The sequence below is a fragment of the Amblyraja radiata genome, chromosome 39 (genome assembly GCF_010909765.2).
Source record: "Amblyraja radiata isolate CabotCenter1 chromosome 39, sAmbRad1.1.pri, whole genome shotgun sequence".
NCBI lineage: Eukaryota > Metazoa > Chordata > Chondrichthyes > Rajiformes > Rajidae > Amblyraja > Amblyraja radiata.
Genome location: NC_045994.1, coordinates 11,630,110 through 11,646,088, shown reverse-complemented (window position 1 = coordinate 11,646,088; position 15,979 = coordinate 11,630,110). Strand labels below are relative to the sequence as shown.

The 15,979-nt window shown below is 50.6% G+C and overlaps 1 protein-coding gene across 2 annotated transcripts in view; it reads left to right on the top strand.

Annotated features, from left to right (window-relative positions):
* The window catches only part of LOC116967354 (probable JmjC domain-containing histone demethylation protein 2C), a 71,214-nt gene that overhangs the window by 28,195 nt on the left and 27,040 nt on the right, over nucleotides 1–15,979 (top strand). For both annotated transcript variants that reach the window (XM_033013863.1, XM_033013862.1), the window contains exons 4-7: nucleotides 1,894–2,020; nucleotides 10,180–11,429; nucleotides 12,304–12,443; nucleotides 13,948–15,743. In XM_033013863.1, coding sequence (XP_032869754.1) covers nucleotides 1,894–2,020; nucleotides 10,180–11,429; nucleotides 12,304–12,443; nucleotides 13,948–15,743 — 3,313 coding nt within the window. The remainder of the gene's footprint in view (nucleotides 1–1,893; nucleotides 2,021–10,179; nucleotides 11,430–12,303; nucleotides 12,444–13,947; nucleotides 15,744–15,979) is intronic.

The following is a 15,979-nucleotide window of genomic DNA, read 5'->3' as shown; positions in this document are numbered from 1 at the left end:
GTCCCAGTCCACCACTCTTCCTGTGTGCGGCCTATCCCTTTAATGGCGGTTGCTGTGGAAACCAGGCCTGAAACGCTAGGCCTGCCTTCTTGGGGCACACAACCACCGTGTCAGCCGTTTCCATGGCAACTTTAAATTGGATAGGGTTGCAAATCTCGGGTTTTCTTGTCTGCCTGTGCGTTTCCTCGTGGTGTCGGGCAAATCTGATGGATTGGAATGCTGCAATGGGGGTTTTTGAAAAAGATAGGATGCATATTTTAAAGTCTGTGTAAGCAATCCCAATATATATTCCAGGAACAGAGGTCATGAGGCAGTTTAGTTTAGTTGAGAGATACAGCGTGGAAACAGGCCCTTCGGCCCACAGGGCCCGCCCTGACCAGCGATCCACGCACACTAATACTTTCTTACACACACTAAGGACAATTTACAATTAAAGCAAGCCAATTAACCTACAAACCTGTACGTCTTTGGAGTGTGGGAGGAAACTGAAGATCTCGGAGAAAACCCATGCGGTCACGGGGAGAAACGTACAAACTCAGTACAGCCAGCACCCGTAGTCAGGATCGAACCTGGGTCTCTGGTGCTGTAAGGCAGCAACTCTACCGCTGCGCCATCTCTACTGCCACCCTGTTCAATGGAGGCGCTTAAAATTATCAGGTGAAACTGTTTCCCATGGCTGATAAGTCAGTAAATGGCAATTCCCAAAAGATCTAAAGTTATGATCTAGGATACCACGATCCAAATAGATAGCAAAAACCGACTAGTGCAAAAGGGTAGCCCAGCTCCTCCAGATTCAGGAACAGTTTCATCCCAGCTGTTATCAGGCAACCATTTTACCAACAACTAGAGAGCTGTCCTGAGCTACTGTCTACCTCATTGGAGAGTTTAAGAAGGAACTGCAGATGCTGGAAAATCGAAGGTACACAAAAATGTTGGAGAAACTCAGCGGGTGCAGCAAGGAAATAGGCAACGTTTCGGGCCGAAACCCTTCTTCAAACTGAAGAAGGGTTTCGGCCCGAAACGTTGCCTATTTCCTTCGATCCATAGATGCTGCTGCACCCGCTGAGTTTCTCCAGCATTTTTGTGTACCTCATTGGAGATCCTCGAACTAACTTTGATTGGACTTTACTGGACTTTATCTCACACTAAACCTTATTTACGTTAGTCCCTTTATCGTGTATCTGCGCACTGTGGACGGCTCGATTGTAATCATGTATTGTCTTCCCGCTGACTAATTCTTCTTCTTATCGAGTCCACGTACAAGATTAGATGTTGTTCAGCCAGAGCTTCTCGGCATCTGCACAATGGTGCCTGTCTTGTCGCTTCTTGTGCGTGGTGGTGGAAAGATTGGTGGAATGCTCTTTCCTTGACCCCCGCTGACTGGTTGGCACGCAACAAAAGCTTTTCACTGCACCTCGGCACACGTGACAATAAACTAAACTAAACTAAACAGCTGGTAGAACCGCTGTCACCAGAGACCCGGGTTCAATTCTCACCTCGGGTGCTGCCTGTGTGGAGTTTGCATGTTCTCCCCGTGTCTGTGTGTGGGTTTCTTTTGGGTGCTCCAGTTTCCTCCCACGTCTCAAAGATGCGTGGGTTTATAGGTTAATAATTGGTCTTTGCAAATCGCCCCGGTGTGTAGGGAGTGGACGAGAGGGCGGGATAACATAGGGCTTGCGTGAATGGGGATCGATGGTTGGCGTGGACTTGGTGGGCCGAAGGTTCCCGCTTCCATGCCGTATCACTGAAGTGAACTAAACTACAATAAACTGAAAAAGGGAATTGAATAAGTTTTGGATAAAAAATAATTTACTGGCGTCCCGCCACAAATGTGGGAAAAGGGGGATCACCGGCTTGAGAGGCATCCTGTCATTCTGTGTTCTGTGATTTCAGAGACCATTCGCAAGTCCGCCCGTCAGCTATCATTCCTCGTTTCCCAGACAAACAGCGGAACAGTGCAACGCCAACAATAATGGGAGAGGCAGTCCCTCAGACTACTCAGCAAACCACAGCAGAGAGGGTATGGCGGTAGAAATTATATTGTTGAACTGGAATCGACAATGCATTGAGTCTTTGAACAAGGGGATTGGTGGTGATGTCCATTTTGTGTATGTCTCTGTGTGACTGTGTCTCTGTGTCTCTGTGTCTCTGTGTGACTGTGTCTCTGTGTCACTGTGTGTCTGTGTGACTGTGTCTCTGTGTGTCTGTGTCTCTGTGTCTCTGTGTCACTGTGTGTCTGTGTCTCTGTGTGTCTGTGTCTCTGTGTGTCTGTGTCTCTGTGTCTCTGTGTGACTGTGTGTCTGTGTGACTGTGTCCCTGTGTCCCTGTGTCTCTGTGTCTCTGTGTCTCTGTGTCTCTGTGTCTCTGTGTCTCTGTGTCTCTGTGTCTCTGTGTCCCTGTGTCTCTGTGTCTCTGTGTGACTGTGTCCCTGTGTCCCTGTGTCTCTGTGTCCCTGTGTCTCTGTGTCTCTGTGTCTCTGTGTGTCTGTGTCTCTGTGTCTCTGTGTCTCTGTGTGTCTGTGTCTCTGTGTGTCTGTGTCTCTGTGTGTCTGTGTCTCTGTGTGACTGTGTCTCTGTGTGTCTGTGTCTGTGTCTCTGTGTGTCTGTGTCTCTGTGTGTCTGTGTGACTGTGTCCCTGTGTCTCTGTGTCTCTGTGTGTCTGTTTTCTCTGTGTAACTGTGTGTCTGTGTCTCTGTGTGTCTGTGTCTCTGTGTCTCTGTGTGACTGTGTCCCTGTGTCTCTGTGTCTCTGTGTGTCTGTTTTCTCTGTGTAACTGTGTGTCTGTGTCTCTGTGTGTCTGTGTGTCTGTGTGACTGTGTCTCTGTGTGTCTGTGTCTCTGTGTGACTGTGTGACTGTGTGTCTGTGTGTCTGTGTCTCTGTGTGACTGTGTGTCTGTGTCTCTGTGTGTCTGTGTGACTGTGTCTCTATGTGTCTGTGTCCCTGTGTGACTGTCTCTGTGTGTCTGTGTCTCTGTGTGTCTGTGTGTCTGTGTGTCTGTGTGTCTGTGTGACTGTGTGTCTGTGTCTCTGTGTGACTGTGTGACTGTGTGTCTGTGTGTCTGTGTCTCTGTGTGTCTGTGTGACTGTGTCTCTATGTGTCTGTGTCCCTGTGTGACTGTGTCTCTGTGTGACTGTGTCTCTATGTGTCTGTGTCCCTGTGTGACTGTGTCTCTGTGTGACTGTGTCTCTATGTGTCTGTGTCCCTGTGTGACTGTGTCTCTGTGTGTCTGTGTCCCTGTGTGACTGTGTCTCTGTGTGTCTGTGTCTCTGTGTGACTGTGTCTCTGTGTGACTGTGTGTCTGTGTGTCTGTGTCTCTGTGTCTCTGTGTGACTGTGACTGTGTGACTGTGTGACTGTGTCTCTGTGTCTCTGTGTGTCTGTGTCTCTGTGTCTCTGTGTGTCTGTGTGACTGTGTGTCTGTGTGTCTGTGTCTCTGTGTCTCTGTGTCTCTGTGTCCCTGTGTGACTGTGTCTGTGTGACTGTGTCTCTGTGTGACTGTGTGACAGTGTTGGTGTAGGGGGGTGGTCGCTGGTCAGCACAGAATCGGTGGGCTGAAGGGCCTGTTTCCCGTGCTAAATCTCTCAGGTCTAAAATCTAAAGTAACGCTGGTCACACAACCAATTGATCTTCAAAACCTATCTTGTTCATCGGGAAAGGAGATCAGCCTTGCTTATCAATCTGGATAACATTGAGCCTGTCCCACTTAGGCGACTACAGGCGACTAGGCTGTCACCACATGGTCGCCAGGGTGTCGCCTGTAGGGTCATGAGTAGTCTCCTCAGTCGCGTCTTTCTGGTCGCCGCTGGATTTTCAACATGTTGGAAATTTTTCGGAGACAGTCGGCGACAGTGGGTTTGATGCCAATGAGCGTAGCTTGACTTCTCCTGACGTAGGTGCTGTCGTAGGTTGTCGCCAGGTTAACGTAGGTTGTCACCGGTGATGACATTGTTTTTTTTCTGTTGTTGAAATAATGATTCTATTTCAAATCTTATGTCGAAGGGGGGGGGGGGTCCAGTCGCAGGTTTTTCGCAACCTGCTACGACTATGACAGTCGCCTAAAAATAGCTTAAGTGGGACGGGCCCTTTAGGCTCAAGACTTACGACACTGTGGATTTCTAACTGCTTTCTGAAATGGGGCAAGGCATTGAGTTCAGGGATGGAGAACAAATAACTGGGAATGACTCCAACATATCATGAATGGATTGGAAAGTAAATGAAGGGTTGTGTAGAATCAGCACTGCTGTAATTTATTATGTATCACTCGTCAGTGCATTGAACATATTTATTCCATTACATAAGTGTAGGATTATTGAGTCTGACAGCCAGGGATTTCCCTTTGCTTGGAAGTGCCAAGTGAACTGATTCATCTGTTTTGTAACAATTTGGGCCATAGGAAATATTCCTTGCAATCTGGGTCATTTCTCCCAAAGGCCACACACTTTCCATCCATTTGCAGCCTCTATTCCTTTCAGTTTTCCTGCCTGAGGTATGGGTCCCCCCCCAAAAAACCCCCTGCTAAGTATGAGTTTAGTTTATTGTCACATGTACCGAGGTACAGTGAAAAGCTTTTGTTGCGTGCTAGCCAGCCAGCAGAAAGACAATACATGATTAAGGGCCTGCCTCACTTTCCTGAGTTATTCACGAATTCTCCCGAGTTTCCCCCCTGATTCAAACTCACAGAATGTTCGTAACGAGTCCGTGGATATATCGTAGCGGCTCGTTATGTCAGCCATAGGTACTTGGGCATCAGGTAAGTCAGGACGTTTTTTCCAGCCTGATAAAAAATGTCCACAAGTAAAAAAAATAGTCGGGAGGAGAAATATTGCGACTTACCTGATCCCCCTGAGTAACGATATATCCATGGACTCCTACAGACTCGTTACGAACATTCTGCGAGTTTGAATCAAGGGAAAAACTCGGGAGAATTTGTGAATAACTCGGCAAAGTGATACAGGCCCTTCACAATCGAGCCGTCCACAGCGTGCCGATAGATAATAAAGGGAATGACGTTTAGTGCGAGGCAAAGCCAGTAAAGTCCGATCAAAGATAGTCCGAGGGTCTCCCATGAGGTGGATAGTAGCTCAGGACCACTCTCTAGTTGTTGGTAAGTTTGTTCAGTTGCCAGATAACAGCTGGAAAGAAACTGTCCCTGAATCTGGAGGTGGACAAAAATGCTGGAGAAACTCAGCGGGTGTGAGGCAGCATCTATGGAGCGAAGGGAATAGGCGACGTTTCGGGCCAAAACCCTTCTTCAGACTTCTTCGACCCGAAACGTCGCCTATTTCCTTCGCTCCATAGATGCTGCCTCACCCGCTGAGTTTCTCCAGCATTTTTGTCTACCTTCGATTTTCCAGCATCTGCAGTTCCTTCTTAAACACTGAATGTGGAGGTGTTCGTGTCCGCGTGGTGGTGAGCTGCAGTGTGGGGTAAGATAATCCCGTGGTGTAGTTAGATTGGGATCTCCTGGATTTAGATGTAGCGAAGTTGTACGGCAATACTTCTTCGAGTGGAGGTGGCATATAACGCAGAACCTGTTGGCGGTGGTGTTATCATGCATGTGCTATCTTCTTGATTGTACACTGTTTAATCTCTTAATGGAACGCATCTCAAAAATCTTCTTTCTACCTTCATTGATTTACCTTCCAGATCCTCTGCTTTTGTCACCTAATGTCATTCCCAGCCCTTTACCATAGCAACACAGAGAACCTTGTGATTTATGTATTGTCTGCGCCAGCTGCTATTTATGTAATGCTTGTAATGCATTAAACATCCAGAGGTGATTTACAGGCAAGTAGATGGCAAGCCATTATAATGCAGAGATGGAAACTAGATGGGTCGGTGAAGTATTGAGTGTAAAGGCAGGGTGGTTTATTTAAGTTAGTTCATTGTCACCTGCACCAAGGTATAGAGAAAAGCTTTTGTTGCGTGCTATCCAGTCAGCGGAAAGACAATACTTGATTACAATCCAGCCGTCCACTGTGTACAGATACAAGATAAAAGAACAATGTATAAAGCAAAACTGAACTAAACTAAATTAAAACAAGATAAAGTCCAGTAAAGACCGATTAAAGATGGTTCAAAGGTCTCCAAAGAGGTAGATGGTAGCTCAGGAGGCAGTGCAGCGTAGGTTCACGAGGTTGATCCCTGCGATGGCGGGACTGTCATATGAGGAAAGATTGAAAAGACTAGGCTTGTATTCACTGGAGTTTAGAAGGATGAGGGGGGGGAGTCTTATAGAAACTTATAAAAAGGACTGGACAGGCTAGATGCAGGAAAAATGTTCCCAATGTTGGGCGAGTCCAGAACCAGGGGCCACAGTCTTAGAATAAAGGAGAGACCATTTAAGACTGAGGTGAGAAGTGAAACATAGAAACATAGAAACTAGGTGCAGGAGTAGGTCATTCGGCCCTTCGAGCCAGCACCGCTGCTCGAATACTTTTTCACCCAGAGAGTTGTGAATTTGTGGAATTCCCTGCCACAGAGGGCGGTGGAGGCCAAATCACTGGATGGATTTAAGAGAGCGTTAGATAGAGCTCTAGGGGCTAGTGGAATCAAGGGATATGGGGAGAAGGCAGGCACGGGTTATTGATTGTGGACGATCAGCCATGATCGCAATGAATGGCGGTGCTGGCTCGAAGGGCCGAATGGCCTCCTCCTGCACCTATTTTCTATGTTTCTATAACCACTCTCTAGTTTGTGATGTGATTTAGTTGCCTGATGACAGCTGGGAAGCAACTGTCCCTGAATCTGGAGGTGTGGAGTTTCCGTATCTCGTGCCTGAGGGGAGAGGGGAGAAGAGGGAGTGGCCAGTGTGTGACTTGTCCTTGAATGTGCTGCTGGCCTTGCCGAGGCAGCGTGAAAGTGTAGATGGAGTCAATGAGTCAAGGGAGGTTGGTTTGTGTGATTGGCTGGGCTGCGTCCACAATTTGCTGCAATTTCTTGCGGTCTGGGATGGAGCTGAATCTAGAGGCCTGTGCGAGAAGAGGGAGTGGCCGGGGTGAGACTGGCCCTTGATTATGCTGCTGGCCTTGCCGAGGCAGCGTGAAAGTGTAGATGGAGTCAATGAGTCAAGGGAGGTTGGGAGGAATTCCAGAGCTTAGCAATTGGGAAAACAGTTGATCGTGTGAGTCCCATAAAAACTGGGAAAATGAAGGAGCTGGAATCGGAAGAAAATAGAGACGGTGCTTGGTTTGAGATTCAGATTCAATCTTTATTGTTATTGTGCAGTGTACAGTACAGAGACAACAAAATACAGTTAGCATCTCGCCCAGAAGAGCGAACATAGAATAATGGAACAGCAAAATATATATAAGTACAAACAGTAGTAGTGGTGCAATTTTTCTGGGGGAAGGAGTGTCCGGGGGGGTGGGGGGGGGGGGGGGGGAGTGACTGGCCATCACCGAGGTGCAGAGTTAAGTTGTGTAACAGCCGCAGGGAAGAAGCTGTTCCTGAACCTGCTGGTCCGGCAACAGAGAGACCTGTAGCGCCTCTCGGATGGGAGGAGGGTAAACAGTCTGTGGCTGGGGTGAGAGCAGTCCTTGACAATTCTGCGAGGGAGGTTAGGCTGTGGAAGGATATGAAGCCTAAGTAAGGAATGCTAGGTTTTATGCATCGCTGGGCTGGGACTGGGTGTGAGTCAGTCAATAGGATTTAGTGTGAGTCAGGGCAAGGACCCCAGGGTTTTGGATGTGCTCGGAAAATCCCTGCCTGCCAAACTAGACCAGATCAGCCTGGATAGGTTCATAAGTGATGGGAGCAGAATTAGGCCATTCGGCCCGTCAAGTCAACTCTGCCATTCAATCATGGCTGATCTATCCCATTCTCCTGCCTTCCCCCCCCATAACCCCTGACACCCGTACTAATCAAGAATCTATTTATCTCTGGTTAAGTGAGATGATCATACAATGGCCAGCTATCAGCCCATTCACTTTTACTCGCCACTCAGTACTAATTAGACATCGTGGACCCAATTCTCGATCTCCAACCAAACCATTTTTGAAGTGAAAGACAACCTTGGTGATAATTGGCCCAATTTCACTAAGTACCCGTTGCTACGGTGGAGTTGCTGCCTTACAGCACCAGAGACCCGGGTTCGATCCTGACTACGGGCGCTGTCTGTACGGAGGAGTTTGTGCGTTCGCCCCGTGACCTGCGTGGGTTTTCCCCGAGGTCTTCGGTTTCCTCCCACACTCCAAAGACGTACAGATTTTGTAGGTTAATTGCCGTGTTGTCAATATAAAAAACAATGTCCCTAGTGTGTGTAGGGTAATGTTAATGTGCGGACTCGGTGGGCTGAAGGGCTTGTGTCCACATTGTATCTTTAACCTAAACTAAAATACACATGGTACTCTTGAGCTTTCACAGTCCTACGAAAGGACTGCCCGTAACTGATAAGTTGCAGGAGGTTGAAAGCATGGCAGCTAATGTTTGGGTGATGAAACCCAGGGTGGGTTGAATTCAGCTTGGAAACATAGAAACCTGGCCATTACATCTAAGTGTCCCAATTGGTTATCCTGCTGACCCCAAAAGGCAGCTGCAAATTTGACTTGCCAAAAATATCATATGAACTGGAGCAGCATGGTGGCACAGCTGTAGAGTTGCTGCCTTACAGCACCAGAGGTTCAGGTTCAATCCTGACCACAGGTGCTGTCTGCACAAAGTTTGTACATTAGAATTACCTTTATTGTCATTCAGAGCTTACGGTCTGAACGAAATTTCGTGCCTGCAGTCATACATACAATAATAAACAACAATAAACACAAATTAACATCCACCACAGTGAGTCCTCCAAACACCTCCTCACTGTGGTGGAGGCAAAAATCTTAGGGCTGCAGTCTCTTCCCTCCTCTTCTCCCTCTGCGCTGAGGCGATTCCCCACCGGCGATGGTACAACCAGTCCCGCGGCTCACCGAACCCCGCAAACGGGCCGGCTCAAACACCGCGGCCCGGGGTGGTCGAAGCTGCCGCCCTCCAGTCCAGCGGATGCAGCCGCTGGCCCGCGGCTGAACCCCGGACTCGGGTCACAGCCGCCAGAACGCCGTCCCAGCCACCGGAGCACCGTTCCAGCCCCTAGCCGGATCGCCCTCACGTGAGTGCCGTTCCTCCCTCTAGCTGGGCCGCTTCGACGGGAGTGCCATACCACCCTCGAGCTGGGCCGCTCCGACGGGAGCGCCGTACCTCCCTCGAGCTGGGCCACTCCAACGGGAGCGCCACAGCCCCTCACGGGAGAGTCTCAGCCCCGCGCCAGGCCGCCCTCACGGGAGCGTCACAGCCCCTCACGGGAGCGCCGTTCCAGCCCCGAGCTGGGCCGCCCTCACGGGTGCGAGCCCAGGGCAAGTCCTGACTGGCTCTGCCTCCGGAGTCTCGAGGTCGCCAGCTCCGCCATTAGGCCTCAGCGCAGACGGAGGCAGAGAAGGGGGATACGACAAAAAAGTCACATTCCCCCGAAGGGAGAGACAGCAAGCCCCGTTTCAACCCCCCCCCCCCCTACACATAAACACAACCTAAAAACCAAAAACTTAACTAGACAAAACGAAAAAAAACAACACAAAAAAGTAAAAACAAACGGACTGCAGGCGAGCCGCTGCTGCCAGGGCAGCGCCGCCACTTCCATTCTCCCTGTGACCCCACGCGGTCCGGTTTCCTCCCACTTTCCAAAGACGTGAAGGTTTGTAGGATCATTGGCTGCTGTAAATTGTCGGGATAGAGCTAGCCCATGGGCGAAACATATGAGATTGTTAAGGGTTTGGACACGCTAGAGGCAGGAAACATGTTCCCGATGTTGGGGGAGTCCAGAACCAGGGGCCACAGTTTAAGAATAAGGAGTAAGCCATTTAGAACGGAGACAAGGAAACACTTTTTCTCACAGAGAGTGGTGAGTCTGTGGAATTCTCTGCCTCAGAGGGCGGTGGAGGCGGGTTCTCTGGATGCTTTCAAGAGAGAGATAGATAGGGCTCTTAAAAATAGTCAGGGAATATGGGGAGAAGGCAGGAACGGGGTACTGATTGGGGATGATCAGCCATGATCACATTGAATGGCGGTGCTGGCTCGAAGGGCCGAATGGCCTACTCCTGCACCCATTGTCTATTGTCTATTGGTCGGTGTGGACTCGGTGGGACAAAGGGCAGGTCTCCACGCTGTGTCTCTAAATGAAACTAATATTCCCCCTTCTCATTGCCAGGCAACCAGCATTCTGAAGGAGCAGAGATGAAAAATCACAAGAGGAAGTTGAGTCCTGGAGAAGACAATGATGTCAACTTGCCCAAGCAGCCGAGGACGACACATAACGCCAGCGCCAGGCTGGGAAATGGCCACACGCGGTCTCCACAGGGCACAGAGCGACAGGGAAGGAAGGAAGCTGCCATGTCTGGGCACAAAGAAGGCAAGGGAATGGAGGAGATGGGACGAGGAGCTCAAGATGGAAGTTGCCAGTCCAAGCCTTCGCCCCATGAAGACCAGTTTGGGCGAAATTTGGACAACCCAGCAAAGCATTATCATAATGGCAAAGGGGAATCAAAATCAAGTCCCTCCAGTTACGAGAAGGGATTGGTTCAGGCTTCTCCTTCAAGCGATGGCAAGGCAACCCACCATAAAATCCCAACACCGTTCCGGGATCATCTGGAGGACCTCGGCAGGTCACCGCTGCTGTTCCCCGTTCATTCCGTTACTAAGTCAAGCAGTGGGAGCTGGAGGGACGCCAGTCGACTGTATCCCGGGAAAGAAGGCCAAAAGGTGGACATCCAGAAAGGCCCATTGCCATCGTCAGTTGATTACCAGGGCTCTCAGGGTGCAAAGTTCAAATCGAAAGAATGGTCTGGCCGCTCGGATAGTAATGATCTTCCCGCACATAAGGAGGGCCACGCCGTTGATGCACTTTGTCCCGACAACAGCCAGAAGTTCTGCTTTCAACACCCTTCACCCAAAGCCAACAACGCTGATGCATCAAAGAAGACTTTGGTGTTGAACAAGAGGGCTCCATCTCCTTTGTACAATGGGTCTGGGGTTCTGGAGGCAGCCTGGCACCCGTTCTACTCTGCACCCACGTCCGGCGAAATTTCAGGACCTCAACTAGTTTCCTACGTGACCAAGGGTGCAGGATCAAGCACTTACTCGCACTTGCACGCCCACTTCCCCCACTTCCTCAGTGGCAGCTTACCCATTGGGCACCAGTCCTCACTCTCATCTCTGCTGGCCCTCAACCCCCAGCTGGACATGGCGTACAGCACCAGTCTTGGACCGCTAGCCTCCGCCTACAGTTGCTACCATCCAAAGCATCTCCAAGCATCCAACCATGCCCAACTATCGGCAGCCTACGGCCATCTCAACTTCCACCCTGCAATGTGGCAGAATGTGAACATAGACATGCACTCAGGGTCACGGTTGGTGGCTGCTCCTCAGGGTTATGTGAATGGGGAACCCACTTATAATATGGTTAGTCATAATACTTGCACAGTCTGACTATTGAGCTTGTATTTTAACCATGTTTAACTTAAATTAATAGAGCAGAATAGTACCAGGTGGTACAGCGGTCGAGTTGTTGCCTTGTTTCTGATTATGGGTCCCGTATGGAGTCTGTACGCTGACTGTGTGGGTTTTCTCCGGGTCCTCCAGTTTCCTCCCACACTTCAAAGACGTGCTGCATTGTACGCTTCAAAGAGATCACCTCCTCATTCTTTTCAACTCTCAACGAGTACAGGCCCAGTGCCGTCAATCGCTCATCATAAGTTAACCCACTCATTCCTGGGATTATTCTTGTAGACCTCCTCTGGACCCTCCCCAGAGCCAGCACATCCTTCCTCAGATACGGTGCCCAAAACTGCTCGCAATATTCCAAATGTGGCCTGACCAGCGCCGTTGTCTCCCTGTTTTTGTATACAAGCTCCCTCGAAATAAATGCTAGCAATGCTAGGGTAGAGGCATTCAGTGGCAGACTGGGTCTAAAAATATTGGTTGCCAGGAGACAAAGGGGCCCACTTCAACAGGGGCCCACTTGCCATCGGGCAAACTGACACCCTGGCCAGTCCGCCACTGGAGGCAGAAGGGATGAGAAGGGCGTTGATAGGCTTACAGTATGTCGAAAATGAGAGGAGATGGGAGCCGATGATTCGTTAGCCTGGAAAGTTGGGCTGAATAGTTTGTATGTTCTGCAGATTGTTATTTAGCGCAAGGCAGTAAATGGCAGCAGGGGATCGGTGCTTTGGAAGAGACTCGGGGGTACCTTCCCAAATCTATTATTCGTGACCTGCCTGCTGCCTTTTATTTTCCCCCGCAAAGCTAACATGCATTAATCTTCTGTGTTGAACAGGGCTATCCCAACCCATGGTCTTTCCACCAGTCTCATAAAAATGTTGCCAACGACCAGGCAGAACTGGGTCAGTATTCCAGCATCACCAACGCCAAGGAGCTTGCGGGAGCGAAAGCAAATTCCACTTATGTTTACAACGTGTATGTATGTATGTATGTATGTATGTAAGGTACACAAAATTGCTGGAGGAACTCAGCGGGTGCAGCAGCATCTATGGAGCGAAGGAAATAGGCGACGTTTCGGGCCGAAACCCTTCTTCAGACTGATGGGGGGTGGGGAAAGAAAGAAGGAAAAAGGGAGGAGGGGGAGCCCGAGGGCGGGCGGATGGGAGGGTGGGAGGAGACAGCTAGAGGGTGAAGGAAGGGGAGGGGACAGCACAGGCTAGCCAAATTGGGGGAATTCAATGTTGATGCCATAAGGGCGCAAGGACCCCAGACGGAATATGAGGTGCTGTTCCTCCAATTTCCGCTGTTGCTCACTCTGGCAATGGAGGAGACCCAGGACAGAGAGGTCGGATTGGGAATGGGAGGGGGAGTTGAAGTGCTGAGCCACCGGGAGGTCATGTAGGTTAAGGCGGACCGAGCGGAGGTGTTCGGCGAAACGGTCGCCCAACCTACGCTTGGTCTCACCGATGTAAATTAGCTGACATCTAGAGCAGCGGATGCAGTAGATGAGGTTGGAGGAGATACAGGTGAACCTTTGTCGCACCTGGAACGACTGCTTGGGACCTTGAATGGAGTCGAGGGGGGTGGTGAAGGGACAGGTGTTGCATTTCTTGCGGTTGCAACGGAAAGTGCCCGGGGAGGGGGTGGTGCGGGAGGGAAGGGAAGAATTGACGAGGGAGTTGCGGAGGGAGCGGTCTTTGCGGAAGGCAGACATGGGGGGAGATGGGAAGATGTGGCGAGTGGTGGGGTCACGTTGGAGGTGGCGGAAATGGCGGAATGTATGTATGTATGTATGTATGTATGATTTAGTTGAAGGAACCGCCACTGCATTAACTCTGCCCAGCTTCTTTTTTTTTTTCTTTTTTTAAAATTATTTTTATTAGAAGTACGGTAAATTACAATAATACACAACACATATATCTTAATACATTTTTTGTACCGCTTCATTTTTTTGAGCTTTAAGAAAAAGATAGAAGTAAGGAAAGTAAAGAAAGTGCGCAAGAGTCGTGAAGTGCAAGAGAGTGTTGGGAAAAGAAAGCCCCTTAGAAAAGAAGTTAGAGAAGGAAGTAAAGTAAGAAAGAAGACCCTAGAAAAGAAAGAAAAAGAAAGTAGGAACAATCGCTCTATTATAACATTAAACTCCGCAGAAAGGGGACTACCAACCAAGTCTGTTTTTGTTGTTTTACCTCCCATTGCCAGGTCCTGATCTCTCTGCCCAGCTTCTACACTGCCTTCACTCTTCCCCTCATGGGGTGTGGAGTCAATGAAATGGTTTGGGCAATGGCCAACACTTAAGAGCTTTCAGTGATTGGGTTGGGTGCCAAGCCAACTGGACAGCTAATTAAACCCTCTAATTAATGCTCCTGGCTATTGAGCATCTGCTAAACTGGGGACTGAACTGACTTGTGCAAGCTTTGTCTAGTACTGCGCATCATAGCTCGCCACTGTGTAACCACGGACCGCTCTTGTTCCCTCCTAGAGATATCAACGGCGCCAGGATGTACGGGGATTTTTTGCACCCCTTCCCGCACTGCCTGGGGAAAGTCGAGGTGCAAAATGTCTCGTGTTCTAAAGTCGGCCTGCACCCCGTACCGGAGGGGCAGCTGTACAAAGAGGTGGCCTTCAAACAGGACCTGGAATCCGATGGGCCGGCTGAGGCCCACAACGGTAGAAGGGACGACGCAAGCATCACGGCGGAGGTGAGGGACGGGAAGCCGCTCTCGCTGGTCTTGAACGAGCCGAAGACCAAACCCGGAGAACCGCCTCTGGTGCCTCCAAATCTCAGGCCAGCGTCTCGTAGCAAAGAATCTCCCACTCCATCTTCTTCGGATTTCACGTTGATGGCCCACTCTCCTCCCGACTTCCCCAGGAAGATGGTGCCCACCACCCAACACCAGCAGGTCATCGTTGACGAGAACCATAGGGGTCTAACGTTGGAGGCGACATCAGTGAATGGCGGCATCAGCCTCCAACATTCTCCCTTTCATAGACCACCAAGAGACGCTGGGGCGAAGGTGAAAGATCACTACCACATCCAATACCAAGCACCGCGCCCGTCGCTTCTGGTTAATTCATTGGAGAACAAAAATACCCTTCGAGACCTGAGCCACGGACACTTTGAGCAGAGGAATGATGCGCCTAAGGTCTCGGCCTCGCCTCTCCCGCTTGTCACATCCACGGAGGCACGCCATCCCAGCCAACTCCCCTTAACCATGCCGGTGTCCAAGTCTCCTGACGCGGCGAAAATTCAAACACTGATTCCCAGGGATATTGCAAGCAAGGATTTCACTGGCAATCCCAAACACGGGAAACCGGAGCCTGACAAAGCGAATCACGTTCCGGGGATTCACAGCAAGGTTCCTGTTCATTATCAAATTCCTTCTACGCCCTGCCTTCCAGCGTGCGGGAAGCAAATGATCGCGGCACCTCCGGGGGAGCTGGGTGGGAGGATGAGGCAGGCCACGTACTCCACAACGGCTTGTACCGACAACAGGCATCAGGAGAGAGACGGCAATCCTTACAATAAAGAACATTGCTCCAACTCGCCAAACTTCCCGCCCAGCGGTCAGGGTTTGGCTCAGTATGGCTATAACTTGTCTCCCTTGAAAGGTGCGGTAAACGGCAAAAGCGTCTTGCAGGAAACTGGCACCACCGCCGATGTCTACACGCCCAAGAAGTACAAGGCAGCCAGGACGGCTACTCCTTGTGCCATGAAACCGGCCAGCGACTGGCAGACGTTGGTGAGGGACACGCAGGCCAGCAGTGTGAGTAGGGACACGACTTCGCCCAAAGTGCCCTTGGCCAACTGCTCCCCGCTGAAGCCGGCGTCCGTCCCCGATGCGGTGAACGCAAGTCCGTCGTTGCAATCCAGCCCGCCCGGCCAGCACACCAAGCTCAAGAAGGCTTGGCTCACACGCCATTCCGAGCAGGACACCTCGAGGGAGCGGCAGGAGAGCCGGGTTGGTGGGGCGGCCCCGGGGCCGGCCGTCTCCCGAGGGCAAGGGGCGGCCACGGCCGCCGGCCCCGAGCAGCCCGACGGGAGCCAGGGGGGCCCAGCGGCCAAGAGAAGCAGCGAGGGAGAGCGCGGCAACCCGGCCGAGAGCCGGCACTGGCTCAGGGCGAGGCGGGAGGCCAAGCTCGCCAACCAGTGCAAGGCAGCCCAAGATTCTGGGGAAGATGCGGAGAAAAACAACAGCAGCAGCAGCAAGGCAAGGGAGGAGGAAGAACTGAAAGCAGCCAACAAAAATGAGAAAGAAAATACCAGCAGAAGGAATGGTAAGATGCATCTCCTTTCTACATCCTAGATTAGTGTTGGTGAAAATTCAACCAGTGCTCTAGATTCCACACAAAGTCACACCCTGCCCACCTTCTCCCCTCTCCCATCAGACAAATTATTCCCATCCTAGTTTAAGGCAAAGATCCTATAGCGAGCAAGAAAGTCCACTTGACGAAAAAGACTAGTACGGTCATGGGCAGATCCACGGGTCATTTTCGGCCACATTTCCGTAACC